Source organism: Gymnodraco acuticeps, unplaced genomic scaffold (assembly GCF_902827175.1).
Source record: "Gymnodraco acuticeps unplaced genomic scaffold, fGymAcu1.1, whole genome shotgun sequence".
NCBI lineage: Eukaryota > Metazoa > Chordata > Actinopteri > Perciformes > Bathydraconidae > Gymnodraco > Gymnodraco acuticeps.
In genome coordinates this window covers 1-20,716 of record NW_022991094.1, presented here as the reverse complement: position 1 = coordinate 20,716, position 20,716 = coordinate 1, and the positions used below count along the sequence as shown (strand labels likewise).

Sequence of the window (20,716 nt, the reverse complement as noted above, 5' to 3'; positions counted from 1 at the left end):
ATTATTAAATAATACATTTAAAATAAAATGTGGAAACGTTTTTATACATTTTAAAAGGCGTTTCTTTAAATTAAAATAAAAACAGAAATAGGAGAATAAAGATATTGCATTTAATAATAATGATAATACTTTTTAAAAATAAATGTTAAAGCTGTGTCTTTCGAGTAAACACTATTTATTATTATCAAACTACTTAACCTGTATTTTTGCTAAAAAATGAACCATAATAATAATTCAAAGTTTTAATGCAGTGTTTAACATTATTACAATTTATTCATAAACAAAAACACATTCTGCCAGTATGCATAATTCAAATTATAATCATTTTTGACTTGTGATAAAAATGTATTATTATTTCAAATGTTATTAAAACCACTTCAAAGGATCTGAAGTCCCTTTGAAGTGGTTTCAGATGAACCGATTTCCTGATCGATCTTCAGTGTCTGACGTCTAGTCATGTGACAAAACTCACTTTCCCCGTCTGCAGACGCTGAGCGAATAATCTGCATTTACTTTATATTTAAATAACGTTTTTTATATTGCAATACTTCAAGAGTTTTGTATCTTTTGAGAATCTTAAACTTTATTAATTAAATCTTTTAAAAAGGTCACCTATCGTGTTATTTCTAGGCAATAGCACAGGTCTCAGATATATACAAATATATAAAAACATGTCTATGAAGTGTTTTGCTCCAAACACCAAACAGATCATTCTAGCCACGCCTCATATCCCTCTATTCCACTTCCTGTTTCTAAAGTGCTGATCTGGGTATAAAGCTTTAAAGAGGAGGGGTCTGAGCTCATGCGGGACCCGGCAGCTACTGTCTAAACTAAATGCTGCCGTGATGAAATTCCATATCATGGATTATCAAGGATTCTCTCTGAAACAGTCTGGAGCTCAAAGGCTTTCTCTCTTGCCGGTTATACCACAAGGTGAGTTCCTTTTTACTTCCTGCTTCTTCACACACATGCTCTCCAGTACAGGTTAGCTCTGAGTGTTAGCGATGCTAATGTAAACACCGACCATATTACGTCCAAAACAGTCGGGCATTGTTTCTGATGGCAACGTTTCTGATTGGGCCGTGGGTCCACATTTCAGATATTACGTCATATCGGACACAAATCTGGATCAGCTCCGTTGTTCCCCGTTTTTAGAGATTTGGGTACGGAGGAAAAGAGAGAGGGTTTATTTCCTGACGCTGCGTGAGTTCCCCGACACACCGGGGACACACGTTGATGTAGAGAGACATCAGAAAGTGCATTTTGCACGATAGGTCCCCTTTAAGTTTAGTAAATGAATTGTGACTCAAATATAAAACAGGAAACGGCATCAGAAGAATAATTAGTTTATTTTAAAGTTATTTTCTAACTTTTCCCTTTAGTAAAATACTGAAACATTACAATACAACAGGATCAAGTCAAACAGCCAATCAGGACGGGGGGGGGCATTTCAAAATAAAAGCCTTCTGCTGTTGAAGGCACTTCAGAGAAACCTTTGATATACATATCAACCAGCTGATGAACACACACTTCCCTTTAAAGAAACACACACACACTTCCCTTTAAAGAAACACACACACACTTCCCTTTAAAGAAACACACACACACACACACTTCCCTTTAAAGAAACACACACTTCCCTTTAAAGAAACACACACACACACACACACACCCCTTTAAAGAAACACACACACTTCCCTTTAAAGAAACACACACACACTTCCCTTTAAAGAAACACACACACACACACACTTCCCTTTAAAGAAACACACACACACACACACTTCCCTTTAAAGAAACACACACACTTCCCTTTAAAGAAACACACACACACTTCCCTTTAAAGAAACACACACACACACACCCCTTTAAAGAAACACACACACACACTTCCCTTTAAAGAAACACACACACACTTCCCTTTAAAGAAACACACACACACACTTCCCTTTAAAGAAACACACACACACTTCCCTTTAAAGAAAACACACACACACACACACACACACACACACACACACACACACACTTCCCTTTAAAGAAACACACACACTTCCCTTTAAAGGAATACACACACACACACACACACACTTCCCTTTAAAGGAATACACACACACTTCCCTTTAAAGAAACACACACACACACACACACACTTCCCTTTAAAGAAACACACACACACACACACACACACTTCCCTTTAAAGAAACACACACACACACACTTCCCTTTAAAGAAAGAAACGCACACACACACTTCCCTTTAAAGAAACACACACACACACACTTCCCTTTAAAGAAACACACACACACACACACTTCCCTTTAAAGAAACACACACACACACACTTCCCTTTAAAGAAACACACACACACACACACACTTCCCTTTAAAGAAACACACACACACACTTCCCTTTAAAGAAACACACACACACACTTCCCTTTAAAGAAACACACACACTTCCCTTTAAAGAAACACACACACACACTTCCCTTTAAAGAAACACACACACACACTTCCCTTTAAAGAAACACACACACACACACACACACACACACACACACACACACACACACTTCCCTTTAAAGAAACGCACATCTCATTCCTCCTGAATGTCTTGAATTATGTGATATATGAAAATATTTCCTGACCTCCATCTGAACAAACACACATTCAACATCCACCTCTCAGCCAATCAGAGCCCTCAGAGCAGTCAGCTGGTGATGGGACAGCCAATCAGCTGACAGAAACACAACCAAGGATTCAAATATTTCTGAATGAGCCGGCGTCACATGATCAAAAACAAAACAAAATAATGTTTATAAAAATCAGTTTTTTTACGTTAACCTGCTCATACTGATTCATAGTTATATTATTTATCAGTTATTGCACATTTCAAGTGTTTAAGTAAAAAAAACGAACATTAATGATATTTGTTATTTATTTGTCAAGACATTTAAAAGTGTAAAATGTTATTATTAGTTCATTAATGGAACTCTTAAGAAAAAAATACTTCAAATAAAAACATTTTTAAATTCATGTTCAAATCATAGCTTTTTCATCTTGTTTTATTATATCTCGATTGTTTGCTTCATCGTCCTCAATAAGGGACGCTCTCTTCATTCAATCATTAAATCATTATTTTTAGGAAATTAAAAAGTTAAAAGTTTTAAATACGTGTCTTCAGTTTGCAGTGAATATAAATTATAATATTAAAGGTCCCATGGCCATTTCTACTGATCATAGTTCCATAGTTGAGGTCGACTAGAATAGATTTACATTGTTCAATGTTCCAAACTCTCATTGGTTTCTCACAGCATCTCTGTATAGTCTGTGTATTCACTCTCTGTCCTACACGGCTTGTTGGAACAACCTTCATAACACACGAGGGGACGGGTCAGAACCAGAGAAGCATGACGTGGGACCTTTAATTGTATATATTTTCTCGGTCCTGTGTCTGTCTTGTTGTTGACCTGAACTGAGCTTCAGGTTTCATTAACTGATCGATCAGCTGTTTGAACCGGGGACTAAACCTTAACTAGAGGATGGAAAATAAAATAAAACAAAACAATTGAAAATAAAACAAAAAATTATAATAAAATAAAGAATAAAACAAAACCAACAGAAATATTGAAAACCCTCAGATGTCTTCAGAAGGGGAATACATTCACTTGAGAAAAATATAAATCTTTGTTCTGTAATACTGATTTAAGGAGATACCTTAAAAATCTAAAAGAAGCGAAGGAGTCAGTGCGGAGCCTGAAGGCATCGCGGAGCCTGAAGGCATCACGGAGGAGCCTGAAGGCATCGCGGAGCCTGAAGGCATCGTCTGACCAAGTTCCAAGTGAGGAACACGCATTTTTCTCAAGTGAATTCATTTAGTTTCTGCTGTTCGTTTCAAAATCAAAAAATCAGAAGCTTCTTAAGGCTGAGACACACACACTGAGACACACACACTGAGACACACACACTGAGACACACACACTGAGACACACACACTGAGAGACACACACACACTGAGAGACACACACACACACACACACACACACACACACACACACACACACACACACACACTCTGTTTTCCTGAGTTAGGTTACTTACGGTCAGCTTTTGGGTCCCTTATTGTTCTTCTACCGTTATTGTTATTATTGTTATTATTGCTGTAGAGGCAGGAAGTAAACACTGTAACTATGGCGACGGAGGGTCGCCGTCAGCTGATCCTTCGCTTTATCAAAAGAAACAAAAATATCTTCTTCTGTCACAAATAAGAAATATAAAATCTGTCTTATCTAAATATATCTTCTTCAGCCAAAAACACGCGTGTAGATTACATCATATTTACAGACACCCATTAGCATGTCGCTAGTTAGCATATTGCTCATTTACATACCGCTACTTAGCGTGCCCCTTATTAGCATGCTACTCATTAGCGTACAGTGATCACAGCTGCTGTTGAGTCTCTTCAGTCTCTGAGCTGCTTTATTAGCTTCCCTTTGAGCGTGCCCCACACAGAGGGGGTTGTGGGTAATGAGTCCTCAGGTGAGACGTGTCGTTTTAGTACTGGATGTAGTCAGACTGAAGAGACTGTAGGAAAACACAAAGGGCAGGGTCAGAGGTCGTCTCTGGGACAGCACACAGGCCGTTTCTCAATGTCGAGTACACCTGCCGCAGAGCCACTATATCAAGTGGCGCCGAATGCTGGGCATTTAAACAGTCCTTCGGCGCCACTCGATGACGTAGTATACTTGAAATAGTTGCTCTGCAGCAGTTTTACTTGCAATTGAGAAACGGCCACTGTGTTTTTAAAATCATTAAAACATAACAAATAAAACATCACATAATGTTGAGCAGCAGGGGGCGCTGCACACTTCCCCTTCATCCTGAAATCAGTTTGCAGCTTCCTGTTTCCTGTCAGAATCGAGATGTTATCTTGCAGCGTCGTCTCGATCAACGCTTTGCTACGACTTCTCGGGCAAAGAGTTATAAAGTATCGCTGCTGATTGGTCGAGGGGTTCCGAAGTGGGAGGGGCTTAATAAAGTGATTAAAAGAGTAAAAAAATATCAAACCGATTGGAAAGGAAATTATTTGTTGTGCTTTCCATTTGATAAATACTAATATATAATACGACTACTCAGAGTTTAGTAAATACTTTTAGAATATTTCATACGTTTTTGTATTTTGAATAATCGGCTCTCTTTGACTGATGTGCACTTCGGACATCTCTTTAAAAAACAAAATGTTCTGTAGTTTTTAAATAAATGCAGTCAAGTGGAATGAGGGATATGAGAACACAGGACATCAGAGAAGACCTGTGGTTCATCGTGTCTGCATGCATCGGAGTGTGACCGAAGCTTCCTGTTGTTTCTTCAGAGGAGGGGAAGGAGGATTATAATAGTAATCATGATTAACGTCAGCAGCAGCTTCATGTTAGTGAAGTTAACGTGAAACTTAAAAATCACCGTTGGATCAGGTTTAACGTGAGATTACATGAAATACAAAAGCAGACAGTTCAATGTGAAAGATTCAGTTAACCCTCGTGCCTCAATAAAAAAAAGGACAAAACATTTCTTTACAAAACTGCCATGAAAATATGTTATACAAATATGCTTCCCTTTTTAAATCTGTTACCTAACTTCAGTCCAGATCATAACTACCGAATATTAAACATTTCTAGAGTTTAAACTCTTTCAATGCCAGTTTCTTTTAATAATGCCACTGTTGTTTTAAAGAGTCCTCTCCTGCTCATCAGTGTGTAGTGTCTCTACTTTAAAGAGTCCTCTCCTGCTGATGTTCAGGTGTATATCAGTATGTAGTGTCTCTACTTTAAAGAGTCCTCTCCTGCTGATGTTCAGGTGTATATCAGTATGTAGTGTCTCTACTTTAAAGAGTCCTCTCCTGCTGATGTTCAGGTGTATATCAGTATGTAGTGTCTCTACTTTAAAGAGTCCTCCTCTGCTAATGTTCAGGTGTATATCAGCATGTAGTGTCTCTACTTTAAAGAGTCCTCTCCTGCTGATGTTCAGGTGTATATCAGTATGTAGTGTCTCTACTTTAAAGAGTCCTCCTCTGCTAATGTTCAGGTGTATATCAGCATGTAGAGTCTCTACTTTAAAGAGTCCTCTCCTGCTGATGTTCAGGTGTATATCAGTATGTAGTGTCTCTACTTTAAAGAGTCTTCTCCTGCTGATGTTCAGGTGTATATCAGCATGTAGAGTCTCTACTTTAAAGAGTCCTCTCCTGCTGATGTTCAGGTGTATATCAGTATGTAGTGTCTCTACTTTAAAGAGTCCTCTCCTGCTGATGTTCAGGTGTATATCAGCATGTAGTGTCTCTACTTTAAAGAGTCCTCTCCTGCTGATGTTCAGGTGTATATCAGTATGTAGTGTCTCTACTTTAAAGAGTCCTCTCCTGCTGATGTTCAGGTGTATATCAGTATGTAGTGTCTCTACTTTAAAGAGTCCTCTCCTGCTGATGTTCAGGTGTATATCAGTATGTAGTGTCTCTACTTTAAAGAGTCCTCTCCTGCTGATGTTCAGGTGTATATCAGTATGTAGTGTCTCTACTTTAAAGAGTCCTCTCCTGCTGATGTTCAGGTGTATATCAGCATGTAGAGTCTCTACTTTAAAGAGTCCTCTCCTGCTGATGTTCAGGTGTATATCAGCATGTAGAGGTCAGTCATCACTTTCAAAAAAGTCTATAAGTCCTCTCCTGCTGATGTTCAGGTGTATATCAGTATGTAGTGTCTCTACTTTTAAAGAGTCCCTCTCCTGCTGATGTTCAGGTGTATATCAGTATGTAGTGTCTCTACTTTAAAGAGTCCCTCTCCCTGCTGATGTTCAGGTGTATATCAGCATGTAGTGTCTCTACTTAAAGAGTCCTTCTCTTCTGATGTTCAGGTGTATATCAGTATGTAGTGTCTCTACTTTAAAGAGTCTCTCCTGCTGATGTTCAGGTTGTATATCAGTATGTAGTGTCTCTACTTTAAAGAGTCCTCTCCTGCTGATGTTCAGGTGTATATCAGATGTAGTGTCTCTACTTTAAAGAGTCCTCTCTGCTGATGTTCAGGTGTATATCAGGTGTAGTGTCTCACTTAAAGAGTCCTCTCCTGCTGATGTTCAGGTGTGTATCAGTAGTAGTGTCTCAACTTTAAAGAGTCCTATCCTGCTGTGTTCAGGTGTATATCAGTATGTAGTGTCTCTACTTTAAAGAGTCCTCTCCTGCTGATGTTCAGGTGTATATCAGTATGTAGTGTCTCTACTTTAAAGAGTCCTCTCCTGCTGATGTTCAGGTGTATATCAGTATGTAGTGTCTCTACTTTAAAGAGTCCTCCTCTGCTAATGTTCAGGTGTATGTCAGTATGTAGTGTCTCTACTTTAAAGAGTCCTCCTCTGCTAATGTTCAGGTGTATATCAGTATGTAGTGTCTCTACTTTAAAGAGTCCTCCTCTGCTAATGTTCAGGTGTATATCAGTATGTAGTGTCTCTACTTTAAAGAGTCCTCTCCTCTGCTGATGTTCAGGTGTATATCAGTATGTAGTGTCTCTACTTTAAAGAGTCCTCTCCTGCTGATGTTCAGGTGTATATCAGTATGTAGTGTCCTCTGCTTTAAAGAGTCCTCTCGTGCTGATGTTCAGGTGTATATCATGCATGTAGTGCTCTACTTTAAAGATGGGATCGCTCTCGCTGCTGTAAGGTGTTCAGGGTGTATATCAGTATGTAGTGTCTCTACTTTAAAGAGTCCTCCTCTGCTAATGTTCAGGTGTATATCAGAATGTAGAGTCTCTACTTTAAAGAGTCCTCTCCTGCTGATGTTCAGGTGTATATCAGCATGTAGAGTCTCTACTTTAAAAGAGTCCTCTCCTGCTGATGTTTCAGGTGTATATCAAGTATGTAGTGTCTCTACTTTAAAGAGTCCTCTCCTGCTGATGTTCAGGTGTATATCAGTATGTAGTGTCTCTACTTTAAAGAGTCCTCTCCTGCTGATGTTCAGTGGTATATCAGTCATGTAGGTCTCTACTTTAAAGAGTCCTCTCCTGCTGATGTTCAGGTGTATATCAGTATGTAGTGTCTCTACTTTAAAGAGTCCTCTCTGCTGATGTTCAGGTGTATATCAGTATGTAGTGTCTCTACTTTAAAGAGTCCTCTCCTGCTGATGTTCAGGTGTATATCAGTATGTAGGAGTCTCTACTTTAAAGAGTCCTCTCCTGCTGATGTTCAGGTGTATATCAGTATGTAGTGTCTCTACTTTAAAGAGTCCTCTCCTGCTGATGTTCAGGTGTATATCAGTATGTAGTGTCTCTACTTTAAAGAGTCCTCTCCTGCTGATGTTCAGGTGTATATCAGTATGTAGTGTCTCTACTTTAAAGAGTCCTCTCCTGCTGATGTTCAGGTGTATATCAGTATGTAGTGTCCTAGCTACTTTAAAGAGTCCTCTCCTGCTGATGTTCAGGTGTATATCAGTATGTAGTGTCCTCTACTTTAAAGAGTCCTCTCCTGCTGATGTTCAGGTGTATATCAGTATGTAGTGTCTCTACTTTAAAGAGTCCTCTCCATGCTGATGTTCAGGTGTATATCAGTATGTAGTGTCTCTACTTTAAAGAGTCCTCTCCTGCTGATGTTCAGGTGTATATCAGTATGTAGTGTCTCTACTTTAAAGAGTCCTCTCCTGCTGATGTTCAGGTGTATATCAGTATGTAGTGTCTCTACTTTAAAGAGTCCTCTCCTGCTGATGTTCAGGTGTATATCAGTATTGTAGTGTCTCTACTTTAAAGAGTCCTCTCCTGCTGATGTTCAGGTGTATATCAGTATGTAGTGTCTCTACTTTAAAGAGTCCTCTCCTGCTGATGTTCAGGTGTATATCAGTATGTAGTGTCTCTACTTTAAAGAGTCCTCTCCTGCTGATGTTCAGGTGTATATCAGTATGTAGTGTCTCTACTTTAAAGAGTCCTCTCCTGCTGATGTTCAGGTGTATATCAGTGTGTAGTGTCTCTACTTTAAAGAGTCCTCTCCTGCTGATGTTCAGGTGTATATCAGTATGTAGTGTCTCTACTTTAAAGAGTCCTCTCCTGCTGATGTTCAGGTGTATATCAGTATGTAGTGTTTCTACTTTAAAGAGTCCTCTCCTGCTGATGTTCAGGTGTATATCAGTATGTAGTGTCTCTACTTTAAAGAGTCCTCTCCTGCTGATGTTCAGGTGTATATCAGTATGTAGTGTCTCTACTTTAAAGAGTCCTCTCCTGCTGATGTTCAGGTGTATATCAGTATGTAGTGTCTCCATGCTTTAATGTTCTAAAGCTCTTTATTGTTCTCATGCTGTCTGTGTGGCAGCACCTCTTTTCACCCTCTGTCTGAAACCAGAGCCCAGTGTGCTCTGATTGGTTAGCTGGTCAGTTCTCTTCTGATTGGTCAACCAGCTTAGCGATGTCCCGCCCCTTAGCCTATCAAAGTGTTGGAGCCCTATCCAATAGGAGCCAAGAGTGTTTCATAGTGATGTCACTATATCCTGGAAGTAAACGAAGGAGTCCAATGGAGGTGTTTCAGGTTGGGGGGGGGGGACAGGGATTTTAGCCTCTGCAGACCATTTACATCCACTAACACCTATAGAGCACACCACAGGAGAGGGAACCCCTTTAAATAAAAACTAAATGCTCGGAGGGTTTTTTCAAATTATAATAAATAATAAATCTGATATAACAGAAAGCAGCATTTTACAAAATTGAGTTTATAATTGGAACATATCTTACTCTCAATTATTATATTTATATTAGTTTACAGAGACCAAATGAAAGCCGTAGTAACGAGGCAGAAGGGTTAGTGTGAGTTCTTTAACAGATCGATGAAGACAGAGTCACAGCTGGAGTGAGTCTGTGTCCATGGCATGGAAAGAGTTCGAGAACCAGCAGAGAGGAGATCACACACACACCGGAGGTTCACACAGTATGACCGCTATCTTCAAATGTGTTATACCTAATTTATGTTTTCTCTTCTTCTTCATATTTAAAAGAAGCCCGAGAACAATGATTCTCTGAAACATGACAGTGAGTAACTTCACAGAATATAACGGATTACAAAATGTTTTTTTATCAACACATTTCATTCACAATCTCTGTCTTTTATTTAAAGGAATATTTAAACTCTTCAGGCTGTAAGAGGTGTGGAGGTTGTTTCTCTGCAGTCAGCCAGGCTAGCAGTTTCCCCCCGTTTCCAGTCTTTATGCTAAGCTAAGCTAACGTGCTGTTGCCCTTCTTCTAAGGAAACATTAGGTTTATTTAACCCTTAGATGCCCTTAGAGTGGCTGGACCCTGCACTCCTCCATAAGTGGGTCAAAAAGGACCCGTATTAGAATAATATGTGTTTCTGTGCCATGTTTGTCATTTTGGTTAAAAAAAATAATATTTAGTATTATATTTTGGTTCACATTAGAAATATTTTATATATAACTTTTCAGTATTTATAATTTTAGAAAAAAAAATTACATTTTGAAAAAAAACGTTTTGAACATATCGATGCAAAGATCTCCGCTTTTCTGAGACCCTCACAGTATTCCAGTCGCTTTTCAAAACTCATCTCTTCTCCTCTGGTCTACTCATAGCCCCGCCCCCCCCCCCCCCCATCAATCCATGCCGGTTGATCAAGTCTGATAGTCCTACACCCCCCACCCTAACCTTCCCTTATATTGTAAAGCGATGTTGAGTCCTTGAAAAGCCCTATACAAAGATAATGTATTATTATTATGATACTGACAGGTTTCTGATCTTGCCGTGTAAAGTAATCTTCCTGAGAGGTGTCACGTGTGATGTCGTCTGTGTGGTCTACAGTGAATGTAATCCTGACAGCAACAGCTGATAAGAATCAAAGGTTCCCAGAGGAAATGCATGCGGGTCATTTTTGACCCACTTAATGAAGCTTGGGGTAGAAATACAAAAACTACAATTTCTTAAAATTTAAAATTTAAATGTGAATGGCCTGATATCCAAAACATGTTTTTTGAGGAATAGCTGGAATATGAAATGATAAAAAAATGTAATTACAAAGATACTTCAAGAAAACCACCTCACCGGGTCCAAGAAGACCCACTTGTGCATCTAAGGGTTAAAAGCAACAGAAACTTATTTTCAACCGTCTAAACCTAAAATAAATAAATGTATTCCTTCTTATTATTGTGTGTTTACTATTTCCTGTTTACATATTTTAGAGGACTGTCTACCACACACTTATTTCTGTTTTCATTGTACATTGCTAATAGTTTTACTCCTCATATTGTCATCATCCTGCCGTGTGATTTCCAGGTGTGTGTGTGATGTCAGAGTGTATGAGCTGCTGCTGCTGACTCACAGGTATGGAGCGGCTCAGGTAGCGTCCTGCCGGCCCCTGCAGAGCGCCGTGGGAGACCCTGTAGGGGTCCTGAGGCCGGCCTTCAACGCTGTTGTTGTTCACCTCGAGATGTGCACCGCGAACCCCGTTACCATAGCGACCCAGAGAGGGAGGAGGGGCCATGTGGGAGGGGGAGGGGCCGAGAGACCCAGAGGGGGAGGAAGGGGAGGAGGAGTCATCCAGGTCGGAGTAAAGATCGCTGAGAGAGGAGGCCAACCGAGAGCTGCAACACACACACAATGTAACACAACACACAATGTAACACAACACACACACACCAACAGCATGCTCGTTGTCGTGGACACAGTGTCTCCACTCGATCTGTTAGTATAGCTGTGGGGTCAGAAGTGTGTGTGCTGCTAACGTTACTGTCAGTGTGAGGAAAGGCTGCAGCATGCTGTGTGTGTGTGTGTGTGTGTGTGTGTGTGTGTTTGTGTCTGTGTTGCTAACGTTACCGTCAGTGTGAGGAAAGGCTGCAGCATGCTCTGTGTGTGTGTGTGTGTGTGTGTGTGTGTGTGTGTGTGTGTGTGTGTGTGTGTGTGTGGCTAACGTTACTGTAACGGCCCGTCTACACTACAGGAATCGAAAAATGCTTTCAACGCTTCGCCCATTCATTTGAATGGGGTGACGTAGAAGATTTTTAAACTTCGCCGAACTGCATTGTGGGGAGCATGGCATGGCTTTGCAAGCATCACGAGCATCTATCGGCATCAAAAGTTGAACAATGTTCAACTTTTGAGGCGCGATGCTTGGCATCAGCCAATCAAATCCCGCGTATGCAAATCTGACAGTACAAGCGCTAGCCAATCAAACCGCGTGTATGCTGGGAGAGACTACGCAGGTCATTTCCTCATATTCAAAAAAATGGAGGGAAAATTCATTGTAGCGGTAGTGAATCACCCGGTGCTGTATGATCAGTCTCTGTTCATCTACCGGGATACAAACCGGAGGAGCGAGGCATGGAGGGAGGTGGCAGAGACAGTGGGTGAAACTGGTAGGTTTTCGCCTGTTTGGGGATTTTATATCCAGTTTACTTCGTTTTAACATTGCTATTGCTTTGTATGCCGGGGGCGGGAGATTCCTGATTAGTTGTTGGTCGCGAGAAATCGCCAAGCCTCAGACACGCCCAGCTTCAAGATTTTTTGATGCCTGTAGTGTAGACGGGCCGTCAGTGTGAGGAAAGGCTGCAGCCTGCTCTTAGTCTCACTGCAGTGACGAGCTGCTCAGCTTTTTCTATATATCCAAATACCCTAATCTTTTATTTAAGAGTGAAGTTTCCCACTTGAGAGCATGACTCGTTTATTTCATGTCAGATTCTAAAAAGCTTCCTCCCTAAACTCTCCGGCTATTTCTGAAGTCACAACACCTAGGCTCTGACTTTAATATGATACTCGTTTCAACATCTCTATACTTATATTTGAGGACAGCTGAGGCAGCAGCATGCACACAAACACGTGTTAAAACATATCCATCTTTAACCTGAACCTGGCACACACTCATTTCAATCTGTGTTGACCTCGCAACAGGCAGCTACTCTTTAATCGGTTATACATTAAAATATATTTACATAGTATACTGAGTGAGACAGGAAGTGGGCGCGACACTGACCTCCTGATGTTGGACACCGTAGTCGACGAACTTCTCCCGATCCTCTTGGCGGCGGCAGAAGTAGAGGATGATGGGAACTTGGAGGACTTGAGGGGGGAAGCAGGTCCCTGACCACCGCCCATCGACAATCTACACACACACACACACCATAATTACTCATTATCACAGGGAGAGTCACCTCCACTATTTTCATTAAGGTGAAGCATTACAGCATTACAATAGATAATTAGTCATATTTGTTTCAGTTACTTTATCACTTTATTTTAAAAACATTTTGTATTATTATAGTAATTTTATATTTTGTCTGTATTTGTACCCCGTGTGAATCCTGTTTTGTTTTTTTTAACTCTGACCTGTTGCTGCTATAAACGCCTGAATTTCCCCACGGGGATAAATAAAGTTTTATCTTATCTTAACATTTTTATAATAAATGTATAACTCAGTTCATCATAAGTTTCTTTGGTTAAAGTGTTCAGTGTTTTCTGTCTCCTGTCAGTCCAGACTGAGGGCTAAATAACACAGGATTTACCTGAGAGGCTGCGAGGCCGACCTGCTGTGGATCTTCATCTCTTCCACCCTGAGAGAAAACACTCTGTTACTGCACATCATCACCACACACACACAGTTTCAGTGAGAGACACATGCTGGCTAACACAGGAGGTTCTGGTTCTGGTACCTGAGGGTAGGGCTGGGCGATTTTTTCGGTTTTCACGATTAATTTGCATTTTTACTTTCCTACGGTTTGTGAAATGGCTGAACCAAAAAAAAAAAATCGCGATTTAAAAACATTTCTAGACTCCGCAGATTTGTTTTTGCTTTAAGGGACTCCGTAGTAGCTTACTCTCTCACTTTCCAGAACGCGCCCAAAACTCAGCCACATTGCCTGTGACAACCCGATCTGCAGCTCTGCCCGATCTGCTGTTGTTATGCTGTGTTCGTTATTCTCGCGTCCAGGAGAGAAGCTTTAAAAGGAGACTAAATGGAGTCTCTGAGAAGGTTCAAATGGTGCTTTAATTAAAAAAGCTCTCGTGAGCGAAGGGAAGAGAGCGAGCTCCACCTCTCCAGCTGATATATCTCCTCCGCTGGCTCGCTGTGGGCCGGTTGGCGCTGCTGGGGGCCGGCCCTCCACGTCTCCAATGTTCGTTGTTGAGCATAACAGAGGACTCCGACATTGTACATTCAATATATAACTAAACACGCCTGTTCTCCTCCTTATCTCTTTCATGACTTTTCATTTAATACATTTTAAACGCTGTAATCAATACTCCAAAAATACAGGAAATACTTCACGGCTGGTTTCATTTACAGTAGTTCCGGATGTTGTCTCATACTACTACCCACGTCTGTAAACAAACGTATTCAAATAAACTGTACCTTCATTTAATATTCAGCAATAATAATATCTCCACGTCTATAGTTAGTGTTGAAATCAGTAGGTTTCGGTGTGCAACACTCCGTGTCATATCGCTACTAAATTCACCTCTATAGTAAATGGTATATTAGCCACATGCTAAATGCTAACCGTCCGGAGATGAAGGATTTTCAGAATAAAACTGGTTGTGGACAAGAACTTCTAGTTTTCCAGTATAAAACAGCATTTAAACTGACGGTATGCGTAACATTTATGATATTAAAACACATTTTACACCTCACCGTGTTTTATTCTTATAGAAGTAAGAAGAGAAGTAATGGGGCAGAAACCCTCCTTTTTGCGCATTTTTTGCAAAGAAAATATGTGTTTACATTTTGCCTTGGTCTGGTTTGTTTAGAAAAAAACAGAAAAGAATCGAGGTTTAAATCGAAAATTGTCCATTAGTTAGGAAAAAAAATCCCGATTTTATTTTTAGGCCAAATCGCCCAGCCCTACCTGAGGGCCCCGGCGGTGGCGGGTCGGGGGGACCGGCGGTTCTTTAAGGCTCTCAGTTTGTCTCCCTGAGTCAGACCCGGACCCACGTCCACCGTCTCGCTCTGCAGGACGAAACAAACACACCATGAGACACCGACAGCAGACATAGAAATTATGTAGATTACAGAGGTGTGTAGTGTGTGTGTGTGTGTGTGTGTGTGTGTTTGTGTGTCTGTCTTTGGGACTATGTTATATTATTTTCTCTTCATAGCATTGTGCAGCACCTTGAGATGACGTTGTTTTGAAAGTGTGCTATATAAATTAAATGTATTATTATTATTATGTGTGTGTCTGTGTCTATCTCTGTGTGTGTGTGTGTGTGTGTGTGTGTGTGTGTGTGTGTGTGTGTGACCTCGTGCAGGTTGCTGTGGGGGGGGTTCAGGGAGAGGTCGTCCATGCTGCTGATGAGGCGAGACGTCGCCCTCTCCTCCAGTTTAGCCTTCTGGGAACGCTGGCTGTCACCTAGCAACCACATTGATGCTTGCTTCCTGCAAACACACACACAAAATGTAACTGTAAATAAATAAATATATAAAGACGGTATTATTGAGTCTTTACACCGCTAATGTAATCTTTCTGCTTCTGAACACCTACAAAATACTAAACTACTTAATTATAAAAGTACACGTACCCAGGTTTTTACCACAGCAGCAGTGTGAGTGTGTGTGTGTGTCTGTGTGAGTGTGTGTGTCAGCACATTCACACACTCGCAGCCAGCAGCCTGGTTTCTGTTAAATGTGTTTACATCTGAGATTAAATCTGCCCACTCTGAGGCCTGGAGGCCAACACAAACACACAGATTGGCAGACACACCCAGTACACACACACACACACACACACACAGATAACACCCAGCACACACACTCTTGTGTCAGCACACTGAGGGTTTCTGGGTGAACTCTGAACACGATTGTCTGTTAACCTTTTGTTTTACGGAGGGGACTGGCACTACAGTGGGAATGTTCTGGTGAAGATAATGTGACCCAGTAGAGCTGAAGGAACCAGGTCCAAACACATGTTAACTGCCGGACGCAGCCGACACACACCGGGATCTTCACCTTTCCCAGGTTTATAATAACAACTGTTATTGTCAACTGTTTAAAGGGGAAAGGAAACACCATTACAGCTATAATATTCCGGTAGTTTATTCATTTTACAAGGGATATTGATCGTAATATTTATTGTATATGATATTACTCGCCAAAAGAAAATTGATTAACCGCCGGCCGGGTGGGGAATTCCGGGACCAGGCCGCTGCCATTAGGGGAGTCCCAAATGGTGACGTCACTGTGGGTCCTCGCTCCGGGTATCCATTCCGGATACTCATTTTCAGCGGGGAAGCCGGCTGATCGCAGCGGGATGGGAAGACCCACACGAGCCGCGGAGTTAAGGTGGAGTCAGGTGGAGTTAGGTGGAGACAGAAATGTTAGCTCAGCAGACTTCAGGGAGCCGAGGAGCATCTAGGTAGCAGCCTGCTAGGTCCGATAATGCTAGCTAGCTAGCGGGCTAGGGACCGGTGAGCAGGAAAGAGCCAGCAGGTAGGAGATGACAACACAAAGATCTGTGTCGATTCGATAGAGAGATGCTGCTATTTTTGCTGATGACTGACGTTTCAAAAGTAGAGAGCCAGACAGGAGAGGTTCTGATCTGGAATAAAGAACCATATTTAGGGCGGAGGAGCGGCGAACAAACAACGCCAGCACCCTCGGCGACCCGGGAAAGTAGTAGTAGTAATCTGGTAGTGCTGCAATATTTACCTCTCTCTCGGCAGCTGAAGCAGCTCGTTTGGTGGCTCGAACTTCACGTTTGTTGACACTGGTGTCATTGTCTTGCGCGGCCGACGTGCTGGGACGGTCGGTGTTCCCGACTGCATACGATGAGAAATCGAATATTGTGGGAACAGATCCTGGCTTCAAATCCGATGTTTTGTATTGAACCAAGCATCCAGACTCATCAAACCTCATTTTGTGGACATAATCGTCATTTGTAAAGTGTTCGCTGCACACACGTGCGTACTGATTCAGCGGCGGATCGGACCGTTTCATGGAAATAACCCATGCTTTGAGCAGCTTCTCATCCTTTAGTGGCAGCCTATGGAAATGTACTTCTTCCTTCTTTCTATAAAAACCATTTGTGCAGCCTGGGGCAATACAATACGCTCCTGACGACGACCGTTTTCTTTTGTTGTAAACCACTGGTGCATTGCACGCCATGTTGTTTGCAGCTGTATTGAGCTTTGGCCCAGGAAGCCGTACCCACACAGTGACGTCACTGGGAAAGTCCCGGATAGATGGAAGCGCCCAAGGTCATTAGGCACGTATTTCAAAAAATAAATTCGCGTATCTCGATCGTTTACATTGGAAATAGACTAGATAAATACATTTCCTAATGGGAATATTGTCGCATGGAAAGCAGTTTGAAAAGTGTTTCCATTTCCCTTTAAGCTCATTAAACAAATCTTACAAAAGCTACACGACGCTACATTTTCCTTCATTTATTACTCTTGAGAGCGCTGCAGGGATGTCGTACTTCTCTGCTGGTCCCTGAAGGCAGCATCTCCATGGTCCAATGGGATTTATACATGTGATTTGGGATAATTGGAATAAATAATGGAACTACAGCACGGTCACATGACTTCACGTCACCACTGCTAAGCTAAAGGTGGCTAATGTTGGGCTATAAAGGAACTACAGCACGGTCACATGACTTCACGTCACCACCGCTAAGCTAAAGGTGGCTAATGTTGGGCTATAAAGGAACTACAGCACGGTCACATGACTTCACGTCACCACCGCTAAGCTAAAGGTGGCTAATGTTGGGCTATAAAGGAACTACAGCACGGTCACATGACTTCACTTCACCACTGCTAAGCTAAAGGCGGCTAATGTTGGGCTATAAAGAACTACAGCACGGTCACATGACTTCACGTCACCACCGCTAAGCTAAAGGCGGCTAATGTTGGGCTATAAAGGAACTACAGCACGGTCACATGACTTCACGTCACCACCGCTAAGCTAAAGGTGGCTAATGTTGGGCTATAAAGGAACTACAGCACGGTCACATGACTTCACGTCACCACCGCTAAGCTAAAGGAGGCTAATGTTGGGTGTGATGACGTTTAGTCGTCTCATTCAGGCCAACAGTCAAAAAACACGTTCGGAAAACCATTGACCTCCAGACCAGGGGACAGGAAGTGGTGAAAATCTCTGTGTCTTTCTGAAGACTGTGAGAGGAGGCTAAATAACAATGGACTCACTCTTCCAGGAAGTTCTGCTGAGGTCCAATCACAGAGCCCGGTCTGCAAACCCGGATCCAGGCGATGGCCTCAGATGCTGTGAAGCGGTAATGCTTCATCAGGTAACAGCCAATCAGACTGCCCGTCCTGCCCAGACCAGCTGACAGGAAGAGAGAGAGAGAGATGTAATGTAACAAACATTATTTATATATATATATATATATATATATATATTAGGGCTGTGCGATTATGGCAAAAATCATAATCACGATTATTTGGGTCAATAATTGATATCACGATTATTTTGACGATTATTCATTGACCATTTATTGAACTTTAAAACAAATAATATTTTACCAATAAACAAGATCAAATATGTTGGAGCGCACTTCCAAAACCATACTAAACATATATTATTAATATGATAAATAAAAATAAATTAGACCAAAATAAATGAAATCAAATATGATGCAGTGCACGGTCACAACCTACTGAACACTCCTTAACATATAGCCAACATTTTGGTAAAACATATTCAACATATTCCACTCAGTTAAACGTTGAAGGCTGGCCAACCGTCATGGTCCAGAAGTAACAGGAAATAAATGTTGAACTACAATTTAAGACCAAATAAAAATGTTAGGCCACCATGGCAAATGCTGGTAGGGCTGCTCATGTCATCTCTTAAACATTGTTCGCAAGAAACACCAGGCTGTTGACATGGTCTGGTTTCAGAGATGAGCGCAGGCAGGTGACGATATTGCCACCTGTACTGAAGACCCTCAGCCACGCCCCGACACATGGGGTGACGCCGGCCAATCACAAAGCTTTGATGCGTTCAAGTGCATTATTCTGGCACAGGAAGATTATGTTACAGGACATTAACGATAAAACAGAATATTGTTGTTCTATTTTTAGACACATCTCGCGATCGACTGGTTGGGCACCCTTGGGCTAGACCATAGGTCTGTTGTGGTAGCAAAGTAGTCAGCTGAAGCCACATCTCTCTCAACTTCCCCACGGCATTTGTCATATAGCGCAGGCAGAACAGACCTGCTGAAATAATACCGAGACGGCATCGCGTAACGCTTGTCCAACGTGTTGAAAAGTTGCTTAAAGCCCTGGTTGCTAACAGTGCTAACTGGGCACATATCTTTAGCGATGTGGAATGTAATGGCACCTGTAATATCTCTGTGTCTCTGCGAGCTCGTCGCGTAGGCCGTTGCTCTGTACAATGCGTCCTGAATCGATGACTGTGACGATGTGGTGGATGAAGTCGAGCGGGCATCTGCTTTTTGTTGTATTACTGCCCGGTCGTATTGCACTTTGTGGTTGTATTTCAGTTGATTAAAGAGATTGGTTGTGTTGGCGTGTGGTGCCAACACAACCTGGTAACAAATCCTGCACTGTACTTTGTTTTGCTCCACGTCGGACTCCTGAAAGCCAAAGTACTTCCAAATAGTGGAAATAGTTTGACCCTTCTTTTTAACGAGTTGCTGCTCTTGATCTGACATCTTCGCTCGCGCTGAACACTCACAACACATGTCACTCCCACGTGGCCAAGTGGGCTTTTAGGGAGGGGCGAAAGCGCACCCAGCAAAAATAATCGTATTTTGTCAATTATGCTGTTTTCATAATCGTCGCAAACCATAATCGTAATCGCGATTAAAATACGATTAATTGCACAGCCCTAATATATATACACACATATCTTATTATGAGTGGTGGATCTTGATCAGACTGCCCTCATGTGTTGGTTTCCAATATGTTCACAGATGGTACATATCATATTCTATTTACGTGTATATAGACTTCTTGCACTATTTGTATTTTATTATACATCGTTGGAGCAGCTCGGGTTATATGATTTCTACCCTGTAGCTCATGTGACCCGCTCTATCGAAATCAGTCGGAAGTCGCAACGGCTCATTTCAAAATAAACGTGGATTTGCGTAAAAAACTATTTTTTCGGGGTTCGGGTGTTTCGTTTGATTTTAAACAAACAAAGTCTTGGCTTTCAGAATATGAAACGTTTATTTCCAAAATCACACGATAAATACATTTTTGAAGCTTGTAAAGGGAAGATGACAGGCAATCTGCTGTTCCACACGCCACCCCCCCTCCCTCCGGCTGACATTATGGCTGTCAAGGAGTTTTAATGTAATCATGAGATAAACACGGCAGGGTCCGTTACAGTTTGTTTCATCTGATTTCAAAAACCAAGGCTTTCAGCATAGTAAACTTGTTTCGCAAATTAAGATGATAAATACAAGTTTGAAGCTTCGACCATTCATTTAATCAAGCTGGAGAACGGAGTAACTTTAAGTCACAGCATGGCCAAAACAACAGCCGGTGTTTTCTCCCTGAGGGGTTTCCCCGGAAAAGAAACCTACATTCAGCACACCACAACAACACACAACAACAACTACACAGCACAACACACACACACAACTACAACAACACACAACACACCAACCACACACACACAACACACACACAACACCACAAGCACCAACACACAACACACACATACACAAAACAACACACAACACACACAACACAACACACACACACACCACACACACACACACA

The 20,716-nt window shown here is 41.6% G+C and overlaps 1 protein-coding gene across 1 annotated transcript; it reads right to left on the bottom strand.

Moving 5' to 3' along the window:
• Window positions 1-2,479: 2,479 nt before the first annotated feature.
• On the bottom strand, window positions 2,480-18,286 carry LOC117560149 (dual specificity protein phosphatase CDC14AB-like). Its single transcript, XM_034236941.1, has 7 exons — window positions 18,146-18,286; window positions 15,242-15,377; window positions 14,851-14,951; window positions 13,513-13,560; window positions 12,984-13,112; window positions 11,337-11,598; window positions 2,480-4,586 (listed from the first exon to the last, which is right to left on the bottom strand). The coding sequence occupies exons 1-7, from the start codon at window positions 18,241-18,243 to the stop codon at window positions 4,557-4,559; spliced, it is 804 nt and encodes a 267-aa protein (XP_034092832.1). The 5' UTR covers window positions 18,244-18,286; the 3' UTR covers window positions 2,480-4,556.
• Window positions 18,287-20,716: the final 2,430 nt, after the last annotated feature.